The sequence below is a fragment of the Chroicocephalus ridibundus genome, chromosome 3 (assembly GCF_963924245.1).
Source record: "Chroicocephalus ridibundus chromosome 3, bChrRid1.1, whole genome shotgun sequence".
NCBI classification, from domain to species: Eukaryota; Metazoa; Chordata; class Aves; order Charadriiformes; family Laridae; genus Chroicocephalus; species Chroicocephalus ridibundus.
Window position 1 is genome coordinate 62,640,274 of NC_086286.1, and position 21,794 is coordinate 62,662,067.

The 21,794-nt window shown below is 41.4% G+C and overlaps 2 protein-coding genes across 2 annotated transcripts; both read right to left on the reverse strand.

The window, feature by feature from the left end:
- Positions 1–1,212: 1,212 nt before the first annotated feature.
- ZC2HC1B (zinc finger C2HC-type containing 1B) lies at positions 1,213–10,872 on the reverse strand. The gene is given in 9 exon segments (XM_063330906.1): positions 1,213–1,534; positions 1,829–1,907; positions 2,732–2,864; positions 3,571–3,695; positions 5,723–5,861; positions 6,852–6,903; positions 6,905–6,969; positions 9,105–9,169; positions 10,516–10,872. Coding segments are annotated over 9 exon segments (1,017 nt in total). The 5' UTR covers positions 10,553–10,872.
- An 857-nt stretch (positions 10,873–11,729) lies between these two features.
- LTV1 (LTV1 ribosome biogenesis factor) lies at positions 11,730–21,592 on the reverse strand. Its single transcript, XM_063329430.1, has 11 exons — positions 21,553–21,592; positions 19,972–20,103; positions 19,278–19,466; positions 18,154–18,241; positions 17,094–17,214; positions 16,110–16,359; positions 15,267–15,394; positions 14,171–14,310; positions 13,834–13,886; positions 12,901–13,101; positions 11,730–12,316 (listed from the first exon to the last, which is right to left on the reverse strand). Exons 1-11 carry the CDS (start codon positions 21,553–21,555, stop codon positions 12,203–12,205), a joined length of 1,419 nt encoding a protein of 472 aa, XP_063185500.1. The 5' UTR covers positions 21,556–21,592; the 3' UTR covers positions 11,730–12,202.
- Between the last annotated feature and the right edge of the window lie 202 nt (positions 21,593–21,794).

The window sequence follows — 21,794 nt, forward strand, 5'->3', positions numbered from 1 at the left end:
AGCATTATAAGCTTTGTAGCCAAGGTGGGGGGAAAGAAAAAGGAAAAAAAAAGTGAAATTCAGTTTGTTTATTTTATTGAATGTTAGCTGTAGCACTCGGAGTGGAAGAGGTGCTGGAAAATTGTGTTGCTTAAGGTCTTCCATAATGCTTCACAAGAAAACCTTAACACATCCGTGCCAACCAGCCACTCTATCTTCTGTTGCGCGTTTGTGGTCTGAAAGCAGCAACAAGCCATATACTTGTTATTTGCGTAGAAACAGCTTTTATAATTTACTCCATTTTACATAAGAAGATTAAACCTAATCCCTGGGAAGGTGATGGAGCGGCTCATCCTGGAAACCATTTCCAGACGCTTGAAGGATGAGAACATTTATTTGCAGCACTCAAAGCTAGTTATTCGTGTCTGCTTTCTCAGCTAAAAAGCAATCATCTCCTGTAGCACCGAAACTGATCTCCCACTAGCCCAAAGTGCTCCAGATGGAAAGCACCTGGAAAACCTCAAATTTTACAGAAAACACAGCAGTTGCCAACAGTCCGACACCTACAAGCTCACCCAGGCCAGTGGCTTCCACAGTTCCCTGGAACGTGCAGGACACTCTCCTGTATTTTGGATGCTAGCGTGGATGTCTGACTTGGGGACTGCTGGAGGCACAAGCTGTCCCAAGCCGCTGCAAACTGGCTGCAACTACAACCCCAGCAGTACCTGGACTCACCAGTATCCCTAGGGAAAGAGGTGTCTCCTCCCCAACTCTGCCAAGCCCCAAGTTTCAGAACTCAGTGATTAAACCTTGGGAATGATCATGGTCTCAATAAATCCCTGTTGGTGGTCTGCAAGACCCTGCGTGACAACCGTAAGAGTTACTACACTGTTGACATAGTCACAGGTAACCAGGGATTGGAGGACACCAGATGAGACCACTGGGTACCATCAAGAGTTTTTTCCTGTAGCTGGCAAAATCAAGGAGGTAGAGTTGATGATGGCACCATGGACTGAATGCCACCTCGCCCATTGCAGACTTGCCCACGGTTGAAGGTGGTTAGCCACATACCAGCAGCAATCAAGGACAGCAGAACTCCACATAGAAGGATCCTGCAAAGACTTCGAATGTTGCAGTGAGTGTCTGCAACAGATTGTTTTGTGCATGTTACTGGTCATGCCACACTCCAACCTCTCTTACAAGCTCATCTCCAGGCTCAAAATATCTTGCCAGCTACAGGGAATCCATCTTGGCCACATTTCCTGCCAGGATCTCATTTTCTGCAGTGGTATGCATCTGACAGTGGTGCAAGATGCTGATCATGTGAGCCATCTCCTTGTACAGCAGCACTACAGCCACCTTAAGCAAGAGCCGGAAGGCCTTGCTGCTCTGACATGACTCTGCGTAGCCAGAGAAGGGAACAACTGATTGCATGATCTGAAGAGCAGAAGCACCAAACATCGTGGCCTGGGAAAGTAAATATTGAGGAGAAGGAAGAACCTCCACACCGCCATCCTGACAGTGATTATGGAAATGGATGCTGGCATCTTCCTCACTCAGAAAATGGAAGCACATCATGAGAGCACAAGACCTGCTAGAGAGCAGCAAATCCTCTCAAGACACCTGTTAACGGCAGAATGCAGTCACTGCCTACTCGAGACGGAGCTGCTCCAAATCAAAGAACATTTAACACCAAAATGAATCTTCTCAGCAGCCTGTACTGGGGACACGAGGAGCTCTGCAAAAATTTGCAGTGCACTGCAACCGGATATTGTATATACACAAAAGCAAATGAGGTTCTTTTATGTTATTCTGTTAATATTAAAAAAAAAAATAAAAAAATTCTTACCCAAACTCTCTGGAAGATTTTTTTCCAGGTGATACACCCAAAGTTTTTCTGGTTTTCTGCACTATTCCTGGAGAGTTCTCTGCAGATTATTATTTTTAAAAAATTATTGACCATAAAAAATTATAACCTACATAGATTCAACATAAACCCCAGAAATGTAGGGATCGAGAGCAGTATGTATTATCATTCACAGGTTATACTACAAATAAGCATTAAAATAACTTTATAAAACATCTTCTAAATATAGACTGAGTACGGGTCGTGATTACCAGTAGCGATGGGTGCTAGCAAACATATCATATGGTATGCTGCCTAGCGGGAACTGTTTTAGGCATGTGGTGCTGTTAATTTGAAGGCTGAACCAACAGGGGGAAAGTCATATGGAATGAACAACACACAAAGCTTGATGCTTCATCTAAACGGACTTAAGAAAAGATAAAGAAGATGGAATAAATCTTAACATCAAAGATGAAAGGTTATGGAGTCTTTTATGGGACACAAGGAACCTCACACCCAGACTGCATATTTTAGGGCTATATAGACACTTCTGTTTGAGGACCTCTATTTGAAAGGACTAAGAAGCCCCTCCTGAGAACCCACATGAAAACCCCTGTGTATACACTCGGCACAACAGATCAGGATGATGACTTGGAAAGGCATTCAATACCAACAACATCCGCTTGGAAATTTTTGACTCTTCTTATTTCTAACTAGTGTTGTACGGAAATGAGTTTAGGATTTGCAAAAAAAGAAAAAAAAAAGTAAAATATATCAAACTTTATTATTCTATCAGAAAACTGGATTCCAAAGCCAAGGATCTGCTTTAAAAATGCCACCCCCCACCTCAAATACATCAGAGTTTGTTATAAGAAAAACATAAGTATGGCGAAGTGAACTCCTTACCTGGCCCAGGTTTGACTGTATTGGCACCTTCTGGTACTCGCTTTGGAAGGGATGACACAGCAGTTGTTAAGGTTGGGGGTTTTCTCTGAGTCACTGGGTGCTTGCCATAGTAAAAGAAGATGCGCAATCCACACTCAAATCTAGCAAGTTATGGAACCTGGTGACAACTCTCCAAATCACTGTTGAGGCAGTGCTAGGAAGGAACAAGAAAAAGGTGCACCCCCACCACCACCTGGAAGCCATTTTTCCTGCCCAAAATAGGTAAGAGAGTAATAAGATTTTCAAGTATCTTCCAAAAGAAATACAAAAATCAGTACTCTCCTAAGGGAACTGTTTACATTTATTTTTTTTTTCTGTAATAAAATAGGAGCTCACTTCAAGACACTGCCAACTACCTCCACTTTTCTGGTTCCCTAAAGGGGCTTAGATCTTTGGCCTTGCGTCTAGACCCCAGGGAGTAAATCAGCTATACATCTGCAGGGAAGAGCAAACCTGCAGACAGCCGGGAGCCCTAATGAACAGGAAGAGCTTTCTCTACATATTGCAAAAGCTGCCAGGTTTCTGCTTCCCTGCAGCTGTTACCCTGGAAGCGCAGAAGAGTCTGAAGGAATTGTTGTCCAACTTTTTCGTACAATCATATTCTGTCCCTTTTTATATCAGACAAAGGGCTCCAGTTTTGGGGACCTCCCTAGCTGATGTTCAGCATGTACCTTCTCTTAACAATTCACCAACTTCCCTGGAGTCTTAAGTTTTATATTAATATAGGTCTTTACTCACCATAAACTACAGTTTGGCAAATCTGCCTCTGCGACAAGACAAGCGTGACTGTGTTTGCTTACCAAAGCCTGTCTGGTGGTCTTTGCAGCAAAGGCACGGTGGGCAGCTTGTTCCTCACAAAACTTCATGCGCCTCTGTGCTGCAGCCTCATTAAATCTTCGTGAGCAGTGTGGACACTGAATATAGTCTGATCATGAGAAAGGAACAACTTGTGTCACAGTTTATACACTATGGGAGAAGAATTGCCCTGCCTGAACTACTTTATGTAGTTCAAAACCTGGCTCCATCAGCAGGTGACCACAGTGAGTTCCCATAAGCTCCTGAAGTACAAACTTTGGAGAACTACAAAAACCTCCTCTAGAAAAAGCACTCGGGATCCCAAAATACATGCTTACGGTATTAACCAAACAAACAGTAATTGCTTTCAGAAATAAATCCCTGGGGATTAATAAAAGCAGATTTTATTATCTTTGTCTTATTCCCACCCCCAACCTCACAATTAACAAATCTGCAGAAAAAGCGATATTTAGAAATTCCTTGAGTAGTCTAAGCCAATGATTTTAAGACTACTTTTGCAGATTGGTCATTAAGATTGTTAGCTGTTTTTGCAAAATCTGTTTCCTTAAGAAGTTGTGCCCCAGCAGGTGAGGCGCATCCAAGAGCCAGGTTTCTGGGTGCGGAGCAGCGCTGTGAAGAACACACCGCAGTGCTTCCTAGAGTCCTTTTTCACAGGGTTATAGTCCTGATTCTGCTAAAAGCTGCCCAGCTACTCTACCAGTAGACTGGTGCAGTCCTACTCTTTTCAATGAATGGTTGGCGCTTGGGGTCAACACAGTCCCATTCAGCCCTTGCGTTGCCCTTGCTGTCCTCAGACCCCTGCTCCCTGCCCAGTGCCTTTTACAAAAGCAGACCAAGTGTCCTTATCATAGTATGACAGATATAGCATCTTTACAAATCATTTCTCCCCGTAACAGCCCAGAAAAGGTGGCCCAAGCAGCCACCTAAGGCCAGCCCCAGACCGTCAGTGTGAGCAAAATGGTTCTGAAGACAGGAGCGGAGAACGAGAGAGGGCAGATGCCCGGCTTTGGGGGGCTGGCAGGGCGACCTGGCACTTCAGGGGAAAATAGAGAGCTTTGGGTTCTATTTGGAGGAGGAAGAGAGGGAAGGGGAATCTCTCTCTCCCTCCTCCCCACAATCCATGTGCTTTCTCTCCAGGCCTGTAGTACAGGATATACATCCCCACTAGGCCCCTCCGCAATTTGTCTTTCCTAAAAAGCAGTTCTCCGTTTCCTTTCCCCACAACTACCGCTGCTCTTGCACAACTTGGTTTCCTCCAAGAGGGAGAAGGAAAGGGAGGGGTCTGCTCTGGGAGTCAGACAAGAAATAACAGAGTCATTAAAGAATTCAGCAGTGGAAATTCAGAGAGGAGCTTGACCCCAATCAAGGAAGGAAGATGTGTCCCGCTGCTTATACCACACTGCTGTCATCTAGAGGAGGAGAAAGGCTGGAATCATGGCAGCTGGTTTTGCTATCAGTCATGAATTCCTGCTTTGGAAGTGAGCCCAGAGAGCCCCCCTTTCCCCCTCCCTCCGCCTCCCTCACGCAGGCGAGACTCCACTGAGATGTTCCATAAATTGCTCCCACGTTTCATAAATCACATATCGTGAGAAATACTGGCTCTACGTGCGTTTTTTTGGATCCGTAACTTCCAACACAGTGAGCTCTCTGCAGAGACCACACCTGGTATTAGTAGTAAACCAGACCAGCCTTGTTCTAACTGGCTTCCCCTAACTACACAGGAGAAGGGGACAGTGGAAAGCCACCACATGGGAGTGGGGAACCCTCTATGCACTACAGTTGCTCTGAATGGTGAGGGGATGTATTTCACCCTCCGTTACGCACTGGTACAGCCTGTGCTACAACACAGGCATCCCGACCCTCCTCCCAAAGCGCTGTCTATATCAGACCCCAAACTTGCTGCCTTTAAAAAGGTACAGTTAGTTTTCTGTTCCTTCCCACCACCTCTACATTGCAGTCCTACTCACTTTAAGCCAAGAAATACAGCTGAAAATTAGAGAGTATGGAGGTAATTAATGTTCACGTTGTGTTGTGCTGGGGGGGTGCAAAACTGAAGCCCAGCTGTGGGCGATAAGAGGTCGCTGCTTTACCAATGACCAGTACGAGAACATTAAGAAGATAAAGTAGACCACAAACCTGGATTGATGCTTGGTGGGGGAGGAGGCGGAAGAGGGCAGCCCTCCTTCAGAGCTTTTGTGACCTGCTTGGCTGATGGAACAGTATTGATAAAATCCTCATGGTGCTGCCTCCAGTTAGATTTCTTCTCTGGCTGTTTCTGTAATGGAAAAAAAGGAAGACACAAACTATATTTCCCCCTTGCAATGGACAGAGAAAAATCTTAGACTGAGGGTTCTTCCTTTCTGAGGGAAAGGAAAAACATTACAAACAAAAGCAGAGTGCTTTCTTTGAAAGGCATAGGAAAGCTGGTTTAGCCCTTTGCTGTCTATTGACAGCACCAGAAGATGGATAAAAGAAAAATGCTCTCCAACAATACACCCTGGTCATGGCAGACCAAAGGGTGCTTAAGAGGGAATAGAAAAGACACTGTGACCAACGCCTTCCCTTCTCCTACACTTGTCAGATTCTTCTTCTTGCTTTGAACCTTTGTGTGCTTCTGTTTCTCTCTACAACTGATTTTAAAGGACATTTTACAATGGCAGTCTGCATGGGTACCAAATCAGTAGTGATTTGGCAGCTCTGGGTAAAATTATACACACACAGGTCCATGCATATTCCCCTCCTCCCCAACAGTGCATGAAAAAAACTTGTTCCAGTAAGAGCGTAAGCCTCTTCCCCTCAAGCTCTGTAAATACGTTCAGTTTAAATGCGCTTTTAAACCCTTGGGTTCAATAGCAGTGAATCTCCGTAGCTCCATAGACTGGGGGCTACTGACAGCTCCCAGGTTCGACCTGGGGCACTGATGCACCAGCCATCTTGGATCACGCTCTCTTTTAGATTTAAGCGAAGAGGAAGCTGACAGAGACTCGCGTCGTCTTTAAAATACATACACGAACATTTCCTAGAAGAGCAGAGACGCTCGTGTGCCCAGAGCAGTCATGACACCTACTGGTTTGGGTTCTTAACGGAGAAGTATTCTCAAACGCTAGCAGCACAGGGAGGGGGAGGAAAGAACTTGGCACTCAGTCAAGCACATATGTGAGACTCATCCACAACATCCAGGCTTTGTCCCCGAAGGAAACAGCAGCATTACTGAATGAAAGACTTCATATGGAGGTAACACCCACGCTTCAATTTTAACTATTACCTTTTGCGGGGGCTGCTGCTTCACAGTGGTGATTTCTGTTCCCCGCAGTCTGTTTCAAAGAGCTGAAGGGCTTGCGCTTCTTGTTGAAGACCTTCTTGCATATTGGATCGTGTCTCAGCTGGGATGCAAAGAAACACAGTCATTTATGGGTTGAAGTCATGCTTTGTTAATGATGCTTTCTTATCCAGGCTTTAAAATTACTTCTATTCAGGAGCGGGGAGCTGAAGCAGTATTTATTTCAGGGTCAGTTCAACTCCTGAAGGAATTCAACAGAACTTTAAAAAGCTGTCCAAGTACAGCTGCAGTTCGACACAAATAAGACATAGAAGCCATTTCCAGTTTGTTCTGCTCAGGGACATGCTGGAAGCCCGCACAAATAACGACTTGCAGAGAAGAACAGACTGTGTCTGTGAACAGGAACAATCCCGCTGGACTTCTCCTTCCCTACCCCTGCCCTGGGTTTTCTTTCTTTCTTGGTTAAGGGGGAGAACAGACTGATCCTGTTCCAGGGGCCGATATTTACAATATTAGCTCTTTGAGTTTAGGTAAGTATTCTGGACGGGGGCTGCCCTGACAAACAGCAGCACCACTGGAACAGTGGCAGCCCCGGGCCGAAAGGGAGCAGCTACTTTACCAGCACACCCAGCCCCACAACTCACAAGGAAAAACAGGGATTCCACCCGCAGCTGAAAGCACAGGGAAATTTTAGGCGGGTAGATATCCAGTGCCGAATTTGTGGAAGAGCCACGCCTCACAACAAAGGGGCTTTAAGGCTCAGAAGCGCCTCAGATTTCAGCATTGACCTCAGGGTGGCCAGCCCCCTTTGCGAGGAACACTGTGAAAGCCAGGGCCAGGCTCCCTCCTCTCTCCTGTGCTGTGGATCACACCTATTTGAGCCCACCCGCGGCTGGCAAATTAAAGAGCCCATTCCTATCTTCCTTTGCTCACTTCCCTCTTCCTGTTCTCAGTTATTCTTCTTGATCCTCTCATTGGTTTCTCTACGCCACCCACTCTCTTGCCTCTACGCCATCCACTCTGAGTTAAGCAGCAGCCTGAGCAAGGCATTTTGGTTACAGCTCGGCTGGGCCAAGAAGCAGCTCCTACCACAGCACACATTTCTACATCCTCATTCCCCTTTGAACTTTTCTACTTATGTACTTCAGGTCCTTATCTTCTCTTTCTAGACATTTTTGACAGGAAACTCGAGAGGAGGAGTCCTCTGCAGGACTGAGAAGGCGGCAGGTAGCTGTCTTGCTCACCAAAGAGCACACCAGTCCTGCATCATCGAGGCACAGAGAGGCACTACAGGACTTGTATCTCACGCTAGTCATAGCGACAAGAAACTTCCCGCCTCCCCGCAAACACAGATAGCCACCTTTTCAAACGATTTTGCTGGATTAAACCATCACGTTCTTCATGTATCGGGTCTGAGATACCAAACGTGGGACTACTAACATGGGGTAGTCCCACTTTCATCTCGGTGCTTGTAGTTACTCAGCTTCCAGTGCATTTTTCTTATTTTTTTTTTTTTTTCCCCCTGAATCAGTTTTTAGTTCCGTTGCAGCGCTGATCTGATCTACCACAGCGCCGCAGGATCAGTAATGCAAAGGGTGGCGGTGTGTGTGTGTGTGTGTGTGTGTGTGTGCAGAGCCCCCCCCCCTCCCCTCTGCAGAAAAGCCCCCGCGGTTGGGTTGTGCCGGGCAAACTGTGCAGCCACCCATTTAGTTGGTAATCCAGGGATCAGGGAGGTCAGGGGGAATCTTTTCATTCACTTCAGCAGGCTTTGGAACAGAGCCTGGTGCCTGCATTGTGCTGTCAAAGGGACTACTTATCAGATGGTTTATTAGTCTATTTTTCCCAGGAAGCCTGAAATAACACATTCTGCCTAGAAACCTGGAACACAAAGGAAGCTTCAGGTTAGTAATTTACGTCTCACCAAGAGATAATATGTTATTTTAAATGCAATATACAGTAAACATCTGTTTTTGGACAAGCAGGTAAATTAAGATAGTGCAAGACTGCAGATTAAGTCACAATATTTCTGTGGGCATTCGTTAATTCTCTCATCAAATTCAGTAATGAAAGCAGTCACTGGATCATTTGCTCGTTTAAACATGCGTTCAACCCATTTCTCTACTAGCAGCCACCTCCTCCTTCCCCAGCGCTCACCACCCCTTCCAGCTAAATGCATAGATATTCCCATTTAAAAAAAAAAAAAAAAAAAAAAGTAAAAAAAAAAAAGTTTTGCTTTACCAGAACATCTGGCGCAAAATGTCTTCCACAGGTTGTACAAGGAGCCAGATCTTGCCTTTGGGCAGCTGTGTAAAATTCAAACCACGCAAGAGTCTCGGTTACACAGCACAGGACAGGGTGACGACAGCAGCGTCGGCGCTGGGACTCAGCCCTGGCTGAAACACTATTTCATTGTCAGAAAGGGACGGCTACAGCCGCGTGCCTGGGCTCCCCTTTGCACAACTGCCTTCTTTTATCTCGTTCCTACGACGCACAAGCGCTCCTTTACTACGGTGGAGCGCTTTTTTGTTTTCCACATGACTGCTCAGGTATGTCCTTTCACAACAGCATCACGGTTGGGTGAGGAGATGATGGAAGCGTACTGAGGTGTTTCGCCGCCTAAATGCTGGGAGCTGGGCTGGAAAGCAAGAGCAGGCAATCCCCACCCAGATTTACTCCATTTCCTTTGGAAGTCATCAGGAGTTTGCGATGCCCAGTAATGGCTCAGGGTGGCAGGTGGCACTCTCAAGTGTGACACAATCTTCATTCTTAAGATAGAACATTTCCATGACATGCTTAAGCAGCATTCCAAGATGATCTTACTTTGTGGATGTCGTAAATCAGTAAATTTTTTTTAAAAAAATAGGTTTTTAAGTTACATGGAAAGTAGTTTTAAGCCTTTCTGACTCCAATGGCAGTCACACACACTCATTTCAGAGCAGCAACATTACTTGTATTAACAAAAACAGCTTTTAGGAAAACTTGAACAACAACAAAGAGCCTTTTTCATGAGACTTGTAACCTACAGAGGGAAAGACTTCTCATTTAAGCGTTCCTTACCTGCGCTTGCTGAAACAAAAGAAATCCTTGTCTGGCTGAGCAGCAGCAGCTGCGCGACTGCTTTCGTTTCTACCTTTTCCTTCAGATTATACCATACTCCAAGGCACAGAGTTAAGGTTACTACAGCGTTCCATTCATTACGAGTGCAGAGGAACAAAGCCTATCTAAAACCTTTTTGACTCTTATTCTGTTGCCTCTGTTTAAATGTCTTTCCACTTTTGCTCCCATGCCACATCTTTCTGTGTGTCTGTGCTTAGTCTGGACTATACTCTTCAAGTGTCTTCCTCTGCCTCCCCCCTCTCTTTCACTCTGTTCTCATCCCCTCAAGGTTTTGACTGGTACAGGGTTTTTTTGTTTTGTTTTTTTAAAAAAAGAAATGTAGGTACAGGCACAATACCACTGAATCAGCAATGAGAAATCTGGAAAAAAGGACAATGAGCCACAGAAGATTAGTTACTTTAGACATGTACAACAGCAGATGAGTTAAGTGCTAGTAAAGAACACGTGCATTGGCTTTAGTAAAAGATTTTCCTTTCCACTAAACCACAAAATCACATTCCATCCAAGCCACTGAACAGCTTCTGTTACTCACTTGTCCCGTTTAACTCCTTTCCTGGTATCTGACTCATCTCAATGGAATGGTTTCTCAAATTCCCGCTTCTGCATTGTTGTCAGGAGTGAAGAGTACTCCGCCATTAGTCTTCATGACTCAAAAGCTCACAGTTCAAGTTACCATGCATCAGCAATTACATAATTAACAATTATGACACAGGCAGACCCTGTTTAAGCCTGTAAAACATATGAAAACTAGTACAGGTATCAGCTAAATGACAACCCTGAAACTTGCTCTAAGCTTACAGACGATTTCTACTTGGTTAACACAGACTCTTTAACGATTTTAGAAAATTAAGGCTTAATCTAGATATGAAAACTGTGTTAACACTTCAGTTTTCTGAGCAGTGATCAAGAGACTCGTAGACCTAATTGCCTGTTTACTCCCTTCTCCAAAGCCATGTTACTTTATCAATTAAAATATATTACAAAAGCCTTTTTCCAATAAAAAGTAGTACTTTGAATTGTTTCTTTCTGTACATTAAAAGGCCTCATCAGTCCTTCTGCTAGCTTGTCTCCATCTAGTAGTCACAAAATTACTTAAGGAATATTTGAGATGCTTTGAATTTAGTAGTAGTCAAGCCAGTCTACTGATGAGTTGGTTACTGTGTTCCTTACCAGTAAAATGGTTAACTTCGCACACAAAGGCAGAAGATTGCTCAGGCTAAAGATCTAAAGCTGAGGGTTTGTTATGAATAGAGGGCTATCAGAATAACTCACATGCACAGTACAGAAATTTAAGATCACACCAAGCCTAAAGATACTGGCCCTCTGCTCATCTTGAGAAAGTCTGTGCCACAGTTAGGGTGGGTCATAAGCTTGTATTTCAATGAAATCAAATCCAATGCAAGACCTGAAGAATATTTTAGGAAACTCAAGACAATGGCCATCTACAACACACAGTATTTTTCTAAGTATCTGCTGTTTTGTTTGCCATACTACTCAGACCGAGTACTTTCAGCAAAGCTGATTTCAGCATCAATAGTCAGGATCATTGACTACTGCAACACTTGTTGCGACAGATTTTATTTGCTAAGAAATGTAAAACTCAGGTTAGGTAACAGGGATGTCTACCTGCACAACAGCTTTTCAGACACCTCTGTTTACAAAAGGTAATTTTACATCTTTCATAATAGTACCCAAACAATAAATAACCAACCCAGAAAAGAACTAAGGAGAGTGGGTGAAAACTGTTTGACTTACAACACTGTGCTACATCAAGGCACTATATTTAACCATCAGTATAAGGGAGAGAAGACATAAATGGATATATTGCTTTGTAAACTGAAATAATTTAATAGAAGAATTTAATCAGATCAGATCTGTAGGATTCTGCTGATTTGTTGAATACATACAACAAATACATATATATAAAACTTGTCCATTCATAGCTTGTAAGAAAAATAATTTTTATATAATTTTAATACATTTCTACTGTAATGAAACTTTGCAACAGTTGCCATGTCACTCATGACAGAACAGACATCACTAATACACTGTTTTATGTGTAGCTTTGTTTCAGAAAGAATGAGAAATTACTGGGTCTTGTTACTGCAATATATGAATAACCCTCTTTGTGCATAATTGGTAAAGCTATGAGTTAGCAGTTCCCTTCTCAATACAAGTGAAAACTTAAGGATGTTTCCAGAGTAAGTTCCTCAGTTTCATCAAGACAGCTTCAGTCCTTGAACATTCTGTTTCAGATTGAGCAACTCTTTTTCTTGCCTTGTTTTCTCCAATTTGAAGGCTAGCTTATTTGCTTTCTTCTCCATTCTGCGTTCCTGTGCATACAAATAATTTACAAAATAGGCATAACATGCAAAAAGAAACCATTCTAATGAAAACAGCAGAAATCTGGACAATATTATTATTTATGGCACTAATTATTAGTAGTCACATTAATATGTGTGCCCCCAGGATTATCATCTTTAATTAGCTGAAGATTCTAATGTGCTAGCAATTTCTATTCCTAAATAAAACAGCTAGCATATCATTGTGGCCAATTACATTTTCCACATTTCTTTCAGAGACTTCACTTTATGTGATCTGAAACATCACAACTATTTTCTTTGCTTCCCTAGATAATAAGGATATATGAGGGCTCTTTCTGAAGTTATAAATGTAAATAGCGGCCGCAAGAACAGATCAAAATTTCCATATAGGAAATCAGGATAACAAAATTATGAGGTTAACTTTCTTTGCAGTAGATTTTTTTTGAAGAAGTAATAATTAGTCCTTTGAGACCAGCAAGTTTTTCCCCTTAACTTCCAGACATAACAACAAATGAGCTTTAAAAAAAGTTTGTAAGGCAGAATTCAGATAATATAACATGTTTTTGCAGGGTCTTATTTAAAATAATGCATACCTTTCGCTCCTCTTTTATTGCCTGTTTTCTAGCTTTCCGATCTTCTTTGCTCTCGTCTTTGGAACGGGGCTGTGTTGATGCTCTTGGCAGGTCATTACCATTAATCATTTGCATGCGTTCAATCTGCTTAGCAGTAAGACCTTTCTGAGGCAAGATATGTAGGGGAATTCCAGTCTTCTGTGAAATTTTTATTGGTTTTGGCTAAAATAGAGAGCACATACGTATTAGTGGTCCCTAGCTTTCTCTCCAAGAAGTGCACATTGCACTGCCTTATCAGTATAAAAACATTAGATTCAGATTTAACAGTAATAAACAGCTAAGTTTCCTCACACTATTCTTCCCTCAGAGAAATGCACATTAATCCCGAAGTAAGAAATTAGACACACCTGTGAGCAAAATCTGGCCTTCCAGAACAAGAAAAGTTTCTCCCTTTTATTTAAATATTACTGAAAAAAACTGAACTTAAGTACACAGTTCATATTCCTTTATAAGCTTTCAAGAAAAAGGTTTCTTTTCAAAATCTCACATATCTGGAATATCGCGCAGTGCCCAAAGAACTAAAATAAATTGCTTCAAACCGTAGAAGGGAAACAGAAGCCTATTTTGAAGAAAAAAAAAACCCTAATACATGTTTGTGAGACACAGATTACACAAAGGTATATCACAGATAACAAGAAAGTACATTCCTTGCTCTCTACATTTCTGCCTAGGTATTGCAGAAATTTTGAACTTACTCAATTTTCCTTCTAATAGAAAAAAATATATCCAAACCCTTCTTCATTGAAGAAGTAATACCACAAGCTAACACCTCCCCCAACCCTCTTTTCTGCTCCCTCCTTCTTTTAAAAACAGATATCCATTGAGAAAACAATCACTTTTGTCTCAAGTTTTCCCAGGCCAGGTTGTTAGTCAGAGTAAATTTAATGATTTTACCTTTGATGGCTCCTTAATAAGTGTTGGGTGATTATATAAGTTTGAATATGTACCTAGGTCACAAAGAAAAAAATAAAAAAAAAAATTAAGAAAGGCTTGCAAATAGAAATTAGGTCAATTTATTATGAATTGTACTACTACACAAGCTTTGAAGACGTAAAATTGCATGAATTAAGTTACCCACACAAAAGCAGTAGTTTTATCTAGCAAGAACTCCTGCTGCTGTGCTTCAGAAGCATAAAACATTTTAACTAAAGCACTATTAGCAAAGTTCTCAGATCACTTACCATTTACTTCAAAATCCTAGGAACAAAGAAGCAAACTCCAAAATACTTACTCAAAATGGATTCACAATCCCACTTTTCTTTTGTTTCCTCAATAACTACAGCTACTATTTCTTCCTTTTCTTCCTCACTTTCTTCATTCACAGGAGAGTCTAAATCTTCGTAGGGTTCAAGAGCATCCAATTTTACACAACTTTGAAGAAGTCCAGAGAGAAAAAAAAAAAAGGTTTAACTCTTCTTGAAAATGCGTAATATGTAAACCCAGTCTCCCCTGAGTAAAACCCCAAACCAAAGAAAGCTGTTCCCAATGAAACTTGCAGCAAAAATAAGATTCCTTAAGTAAGCATCCTCAAAATAAACTAAAACATTAGGACAACAGACATAGTCAAAAAAAAGAAGTATTTCTGCATTTCAAAAGTATGTGGCACACAAAATTTGTGACTGGAGGGCACGAAGAGGATATACTTTTCAGTGTGTAAGCAAAGCACCTCTAGAGATGATTATGTACTCTGCTACTGACCAGTCATCCTTCACTACAAGGGACACATTACCATGTCTTTCAATCAGTAAACACAAGATTAATGTGAGAACATTTAGCCATTTAACTTTGGGATAATACCACCTGCTTTAGGACAAAGTGAATATTCTGTGGAAACGCAGTCTTACATTGACATGGGGTTGCTTTATAAGCACTGATTTTTGCAGTGCTTCAAAGAGTGGTACACACGCAACAGTCACCTGCGAGTTTATTATTATGTAACTAGGTATTGCAATGGAATCAGCTGTATACCAATAGGACAGAATATACTACAGAGTCTGCTAAAACAAAGTACAAGGAGAAAGGTTACACTAAGAAGGGAAAGGAAGAATGCCTCTAGATATTATTTACGCTAAATTCAATACAATTATACAAAAGGAGCATGATCTCACCTAAACCAACAAAATGCCTCCACTTAATTTTATCATCTCATAAGTTCAGACTGACATTGAGTGACACCAAAAAATGGATAATACTCATACGTGGCTGCTTTGATTGTGGGATGCAATTTTTGAGTACATGAATGGGAAACAACATACACAAACTTTCAATATAAACACAGGATTCAATATAAACTACTTATGTGAATCAGCATTTCTGGGAATACATACTTCTTTGCTTTCTCCTTGTAGTAATCATTCAGGACTTCCTGCAACCGAGCATTGTCCGTGTTAATATAGCCTTCTAACTCCACATTATCCAAGGCTCCAATCTCATCTTCATCAAATTGTTCAAAAAACTAAAATAAATAAGTGGATATCTGTAGTTAGATTGTATTTGTCATGCAACTTCTTGATAGCTTAAAGAAGATCTACACGTTTCCTTCTACTTACCCCTTTTTCCTTGCCCCTCTCATTTGCTGAACAATCACCAAACACATCTGCAGCAGGATTTCCTCCTTACCGTCAGTATTCTTTCAGCATGGGAGTCACAAAATTATCTTTTAATAATATTTAAATCAGCTTCTAGAAAATGTTTCTTATTCTGATGCGTTATTTCAATCTGTACATTAAAAAGCCTGTCACTGCTCAGGACAAAGTTACACCATATTTCCACTGCTCTGTCATCATTTTATGAATGTACACTTGGCACAGTGGGGAGAAAGGGTGATATAAGTGAGTCTTTACCACACACTTGCGCATGATATCCTGTGTTGAACTGGGCCTCTCACATGGAATTGTAACAAAAACTATGAATGCTCATTATAGTGACTGGAATAATTTTAACTGTATCAGTCTTAGGCCTTTTAACAGCAATTAACACTCTAGCTATTTAACACAGGCTTCTTAGCGCACACAATATTAAATGCGCAATATGTGCAAAGAACAGCTGTTTGATGCCCTGACTACTGAAAGCAGTAAGAATTTGCACAGGCATACACAGGAGATGAATCAAAAGACAAAGAAGCATTTAACACCCTGACGTTTAACAGTTACATTCTTGATCTGCCTCACCTTCTCAAATCTGTCGTCCAACAGGGTTAACTGTTCATTCCTTCTCATTACCGAAGATGTCATAGAATATTCTGTGAAACGACTCCTGGTTTCTTCTTGCATAAAAAGAAATTCTTTTGGCTGTCTATTAACCCCATCATCTGATAATGGACCTTCTGAATCATAGTCTTTATCACTACTGCAACTATCGTTTTCATCACTGTCTTCCTCCACATCTTCCCACTCATCTTCATCCTTGGCATCTGATGGCCTGAACACAAGTATAAAAGTTTTAGAATAATACATGGACCTTTCCACAGCTCTGTTCAGCGTTGGGTTATCTGAAACAATTTGGCAAGAACAAATTTAAATCTTGAGAGGCAAAGATAAAAAGTGATTATTTACAAGTTTAGCTGTAACAGTGTTGCCAAGGTCAACATAATACTACTTTTGTCTGAAAGCTGAAAACGTATCTGATAACTGCTGGATCACACCTCTGTGCACTGAGAGTGAGCTTATGTTTACATTCAGCTGTACATGTCAAAGTGGAAAAATACTAGCTGCATTCTTGACTATTAAAACTAGCAAAATTTCTCACTGGTCATAAAATATGCAGTGGGGTATCACATAAAGCATTTGTAAAGGCTCTGGAAACACCCATTAGCCTTCATCAATATCATTACTGAGGTATTGTAAATATGACAGATGGTAATGTTTTAAATAGTTCAAGAATCACATTATTCCATACACTGCATATGTAAACAAATACATATAATCGATGAATTCAAAGTAACAAATTGAACCCATCTCTTGGATAACACATGAAAATTTGTTTTGTAAGCTACCACCCACATAAGACAAGGTAATACTTTTTTTCCTTTAACACACCTAAGTATTCAATTTGAAATCTGAAACAATTCTTGCCTTCCTACAACAATACATGGAATAACAAATAGCATCATTCGTATTTACACATGACAAATAGTTCTACAAAGCCCTGCGTACCCTTTCTGTGGTTCATTTGCTTGTAGAACAAAATCATCTTCCAGAATATTTTCTGGATTGTCAAAGTCAAAATCATCATCAAGAGCCGCAACAATATCAGGGTCAAAATCCAGCCGTGGCCCTAGAAAGTTAAAAAAAAAAAAACAAAAACAAACCACAAACCAACATAAATACATAAGTTTCTCTGACATTATGAAGCTGCTTTTATGGATAAAACCCAATCCAACTAGACCGTTAATTCGCACTAAGGAAAGATTAAACCTAAGAATCACAAAATTCCTCAATAATATCTGTAGATTTGATACAAGCCAGGGCAAGTCACCAGCCTCTTGTCAATTCTCCTCATCCAAAAAATAACATATTTGGAAGCTTAAGATGTCTAGGGAATGTATTTTAATATATTTTACTTAAAATATTGTAGAAGGACAGATATCCAAGCTAGAGTACTGTATATCAACCAATCCTAGCTCCCATCACCTAAAATTCCCTACATTACAAAAGGTCAGAAAGCCTTTCTCTGCTACAAGTACCAGCAGCGTTCTTTACCATCTTTCTGTCAGGACAGAGAGAACTACCACAATTAATTCCTGTAATAAAATATTAAGATAGCTGCAAAGTGAATGTTCAGTGCAAACATGGATATATGACAAAAGCGTACTTACAGTCTGTAACACTGAAATAATACTAATGAAGGACAGAGGACAGTAAACACCACTCTGCATTTGAAAAGAAGGGAAATTCTGAAAGTGAAAATCCAGTTCCAGACTTGGATTCAAATAGATGGGAGTAATAAATCTACAGTTTTCCCCTGTTATTAGTTTATATTTGCTACACTGTAAGAGCTCATGGATTCCCCCTGCCCAGCAAAGCTAAAAAGCTATTATTAGTGAGTCACATAAATAGGTCTCAAATTGAAGCACAGGTCTCCTATAGATCATTCTGTCTGCTATTGATCCTGTTCTAAACCAAAACTAATATGACACTGTAATCAAAGACATAATTATCATGTAGTACCTAGATGGCAACTCACGTTACGGAAAGGTAGAAGATTTAATGATACCTGAAATGGGAGCAGCTTTATTTAATAAGCCCACATCCTCTTCAAACTCTGTGGCAAAGACTGAGGAAGGCAACTTAATAGATGGAGCCTTAGAGAAAGAAACAAAAACCCAATATCACAATATATTTGTTCTCAGTTTCTCATTTGAGCTCACATTAACAAAAATGTGCCGATAATCGCGTGAACAGAAGAAACTCTGAGAGTGCCACTTATTTTTTAAGACAAGTACTACTTTATTGGTGGCAAATTTTCAGTCTTGCAATGAAAGCTAGGTAAAGCGCTGGCAACATTAATTCTCATGTCAATATTCTCCAGGTATAGAGACAGTATTTGTGCATCTCTGAAGCTTTTTAGAGAATGCTTGCACAGCAGACACAATGAAATTTGTAATATTTTTTTATTGTTTTAGAGAATACACATTTGAAACTACTCCTTTATTGAAAGGCTTATTAAAATCTTACTAAATTGCACATCTAAAATAACTTTAACTCTTATGTAGTATCACTACATAAGGTATTTCTGACTAGGAACATTGGTTTTGACTAAAATTACCATATTTGGTTAAACCAAACTCCCTCAATTAAAAGTGACTGACTGCCGATTGCATATTTCAGTTGCTTGACATTACTTATTGATTTTCCATTCCAATGTGATCTAGCATCATGAAATTCCACAAGTTATGCCAGCAATTGAAAAGTTTGGTTTTATTCCCTCTGGGTTCTGTTACATTCCACTTTAAAAGCATGGTGTCCTGGTAATACAACCTGGCATATTCATAACCCCAGAGCATTTAAAAGTTCTAAAAATCTTAAAAACAAATGCCAACTCCAGAAAACATGACTTGTTCAAACAAATACCTTTTTAAGCCATTTCTTCAAGAAAAGCTTGTCATGGGTACACAAAGCGTTTTAACGCTGTGCTAGCAAAATCCTGTTCATCAGTAAACTTTGTCTTATCAACTTTTGGTTTTACTTGTAGGAAAGTCTGATTGTGGGTCAAAAGGATCATATCTATCTATCTATCTCACAGTCACGATAGCACTTGTTGAATATGGTTAACGTGTCTACAGGATGCTAAACTCAAAAGACCAGCATAAGATTATTATGAGCAAAAATACTACTTACTGGAACTTGCTGAATTTCATCTTCGATGTGCTCCTCACTTGTGACAATAATTCTACTTTGCTGTCCATGCACAGAAGGGACAAGCTCAGAGGGACCAGAGGCTTCTTTCAGATGTTGCAAATAGTCATAATCATCATCAAAGAAGACTCCATACTTCCGCTGCTCTTCCCTCCTTTGCTCGTCCTGCACCTTGGAATTGTAAAAAGGAAGACATTTAGTTACTTAAGTCCATTTAAAACTTATTAGTAAAAAGAGAAGTAACACATCTATTGAGAATTCCTGAATTCTAAAGTTCTTGTAGTCCTCTCTCCACTCATTACCCTAACACACAGCCAATAAGAATGTTGTAACCAGCTGGTTCAGTGTTCGGGTGCTGTCTGAGCAAGACCTTAAACAACTTTTTCGATAAGCAGCATAATTAACAAAGCCTGTTTTTTCAGGGTAGATCGGGCAATCTTTGTTGTTGTTGTTTTAATATGTTTATAACCCTTATGCCAGTTAGTCATCCTTCAACCCATCAGGTAGTAACTCACGACTATCAAATTCCCTACAATACCCCCTTCTTTTTACTACGCTGGACTAAAACCTACCTTTTCTTAGGCTATGTTTTTGAATTGTACGATTGCGAACCCACTTTTCTCTCCTGCCATATTTCTTATCTGAATGAACCTCAATATTAAAAGCAAGTATTTACTTTCTGTGTAGGCAGCAGAACTCTCTGGGGTGCAGTATCATCAGCAGCGAGTGGATCCCTCTGACTTCTGTGCACTAAGTGAAACGTTACCGCTTTCTTCTTGTCTATGAAGTGTTTCTTTTTCTTGTGAGGCTGCAAAAGGACATTTGGTTAATCATTAATAAAAAATGAAGTATTAAATGCACCTAGAAAGAATATTTTGCCCATGGACCGTGCTACTGTATTCCTTTTAAGGCAATGCCCTATAAACATATACCTAAGAGACAAAGTGAAAAGAAACTAGTGGCAGCTTAACTTTTCTCACCCGATGCACAACAGCCATTTCATATGTTCTAATACCATATGCAGCTGTATTCAGCTGCAAAATGGCAATACATTGGTACAATAAATATTTGATTATAGCATGTACGCCTTAACATATAATCCTAGAAAGGAAGTTTTAAGTAACTACTTTCTAAACACTGGGTCAAATCTGAGACATACTTCACCCAAGAACCACAGGAAACTGAAATAAGGAAATTCATCTAGACACACCTAGCTTCTTGAAAAATTGTTTATAGACAGCTGTTCCCACACCAGTAATTCCGTATCAACCATGAAAACTATGGACTGCACCATTACACAGACACAACTCTAACATCAAAAGTACATCTATATTCTGGATCAACAAAAATCTGAAGCACTCTTAACTGGGTGAAAACCTTTCCTACACGCTTGCACATCTGACTGGGAGAAATATTTTTATCAAAAATTCCAGCTTTACTTACCTACCAAAACACGTCAACAGCAGACACATGCAACTTATCATAGAATGGTTTGGGTTGGAAGGGACCTTAAAGATCATCCAGTTCCAACCCCCCTGCCATGGGCAGGGACACCTCCCACTAGACCAGGCTGCTCAAAGCCCCATCCAGCCTGGCCTTGAACACTTCCAGGGATGGGGCATCCACAACTTCTCTGGGCAACCTCTTCCAGTGTCTCACCACCCTCACAGTAAAGAATTTCTTCCTGATGTCTAATCTAAATCTGCCCTCTTCCAGTTTGAAGCCACCAACCCTCGTCCTGTCACTACATGCCCTTGTAAAAAGTCCCTCTCCAGCTTTCTCGGAAACTACTCTACGGAGCTAATCTATTTTCTTTACCTCCTAACCTTAAGTATACAACATGATACATCTAAAAATTCAGAGCATATCAACTGCCACCGTATGTTGTGAGTTAAAAACCCCAAAATGCACTTTAAAATTGTAGGCTTGGAGCAACCATAAGAGGAAATACAAGAAGCTTTTGGAAGCAAGCAACGTGCTGCCCCTACGGACCGACGGTACCGCAGGGAGGTACTGGGCCCGCAGGAAGCCGGGCGGAAAGGAAGGCTACCCCCACCCCTCACGGTCCCCGTGGGGAGGCCGGCCGCCCCTCAGCAACGCTTCTCCCAGGCCGCCGACCCCTCCCGCCCCCGCCGCGGGTCCGGGGCTGCCGCTTCTCCCCTCCCAACGGCGCTACGCAAACGGCCCAACTTCGACCCAGGCGCTGGGTCGCTAGTGGCCGCCCAGTCCCCTGCCCTCCTGCCTTCCTCCTCCTCACCATGGTGCGGGAGCAGCCCGGGCAGCGCGCGCTGCCCGCCGACGAGAGGAGCCGTTACCGGCACCGCTGACAAGAGGCCCTGATCGCTCCCACGCGGGCCAGCCCTCAGCACCCCTGAGCCGCCGCCGCCATCTTAGGATCAACCAGTGACCAGCATCGGGGGAGGAGATAGGCTGCCAGTCCGCATAGGTTATGGGTTTTTTTAACGCCAGTAACACAAGCAATGAGAGTTTTCTCAGATT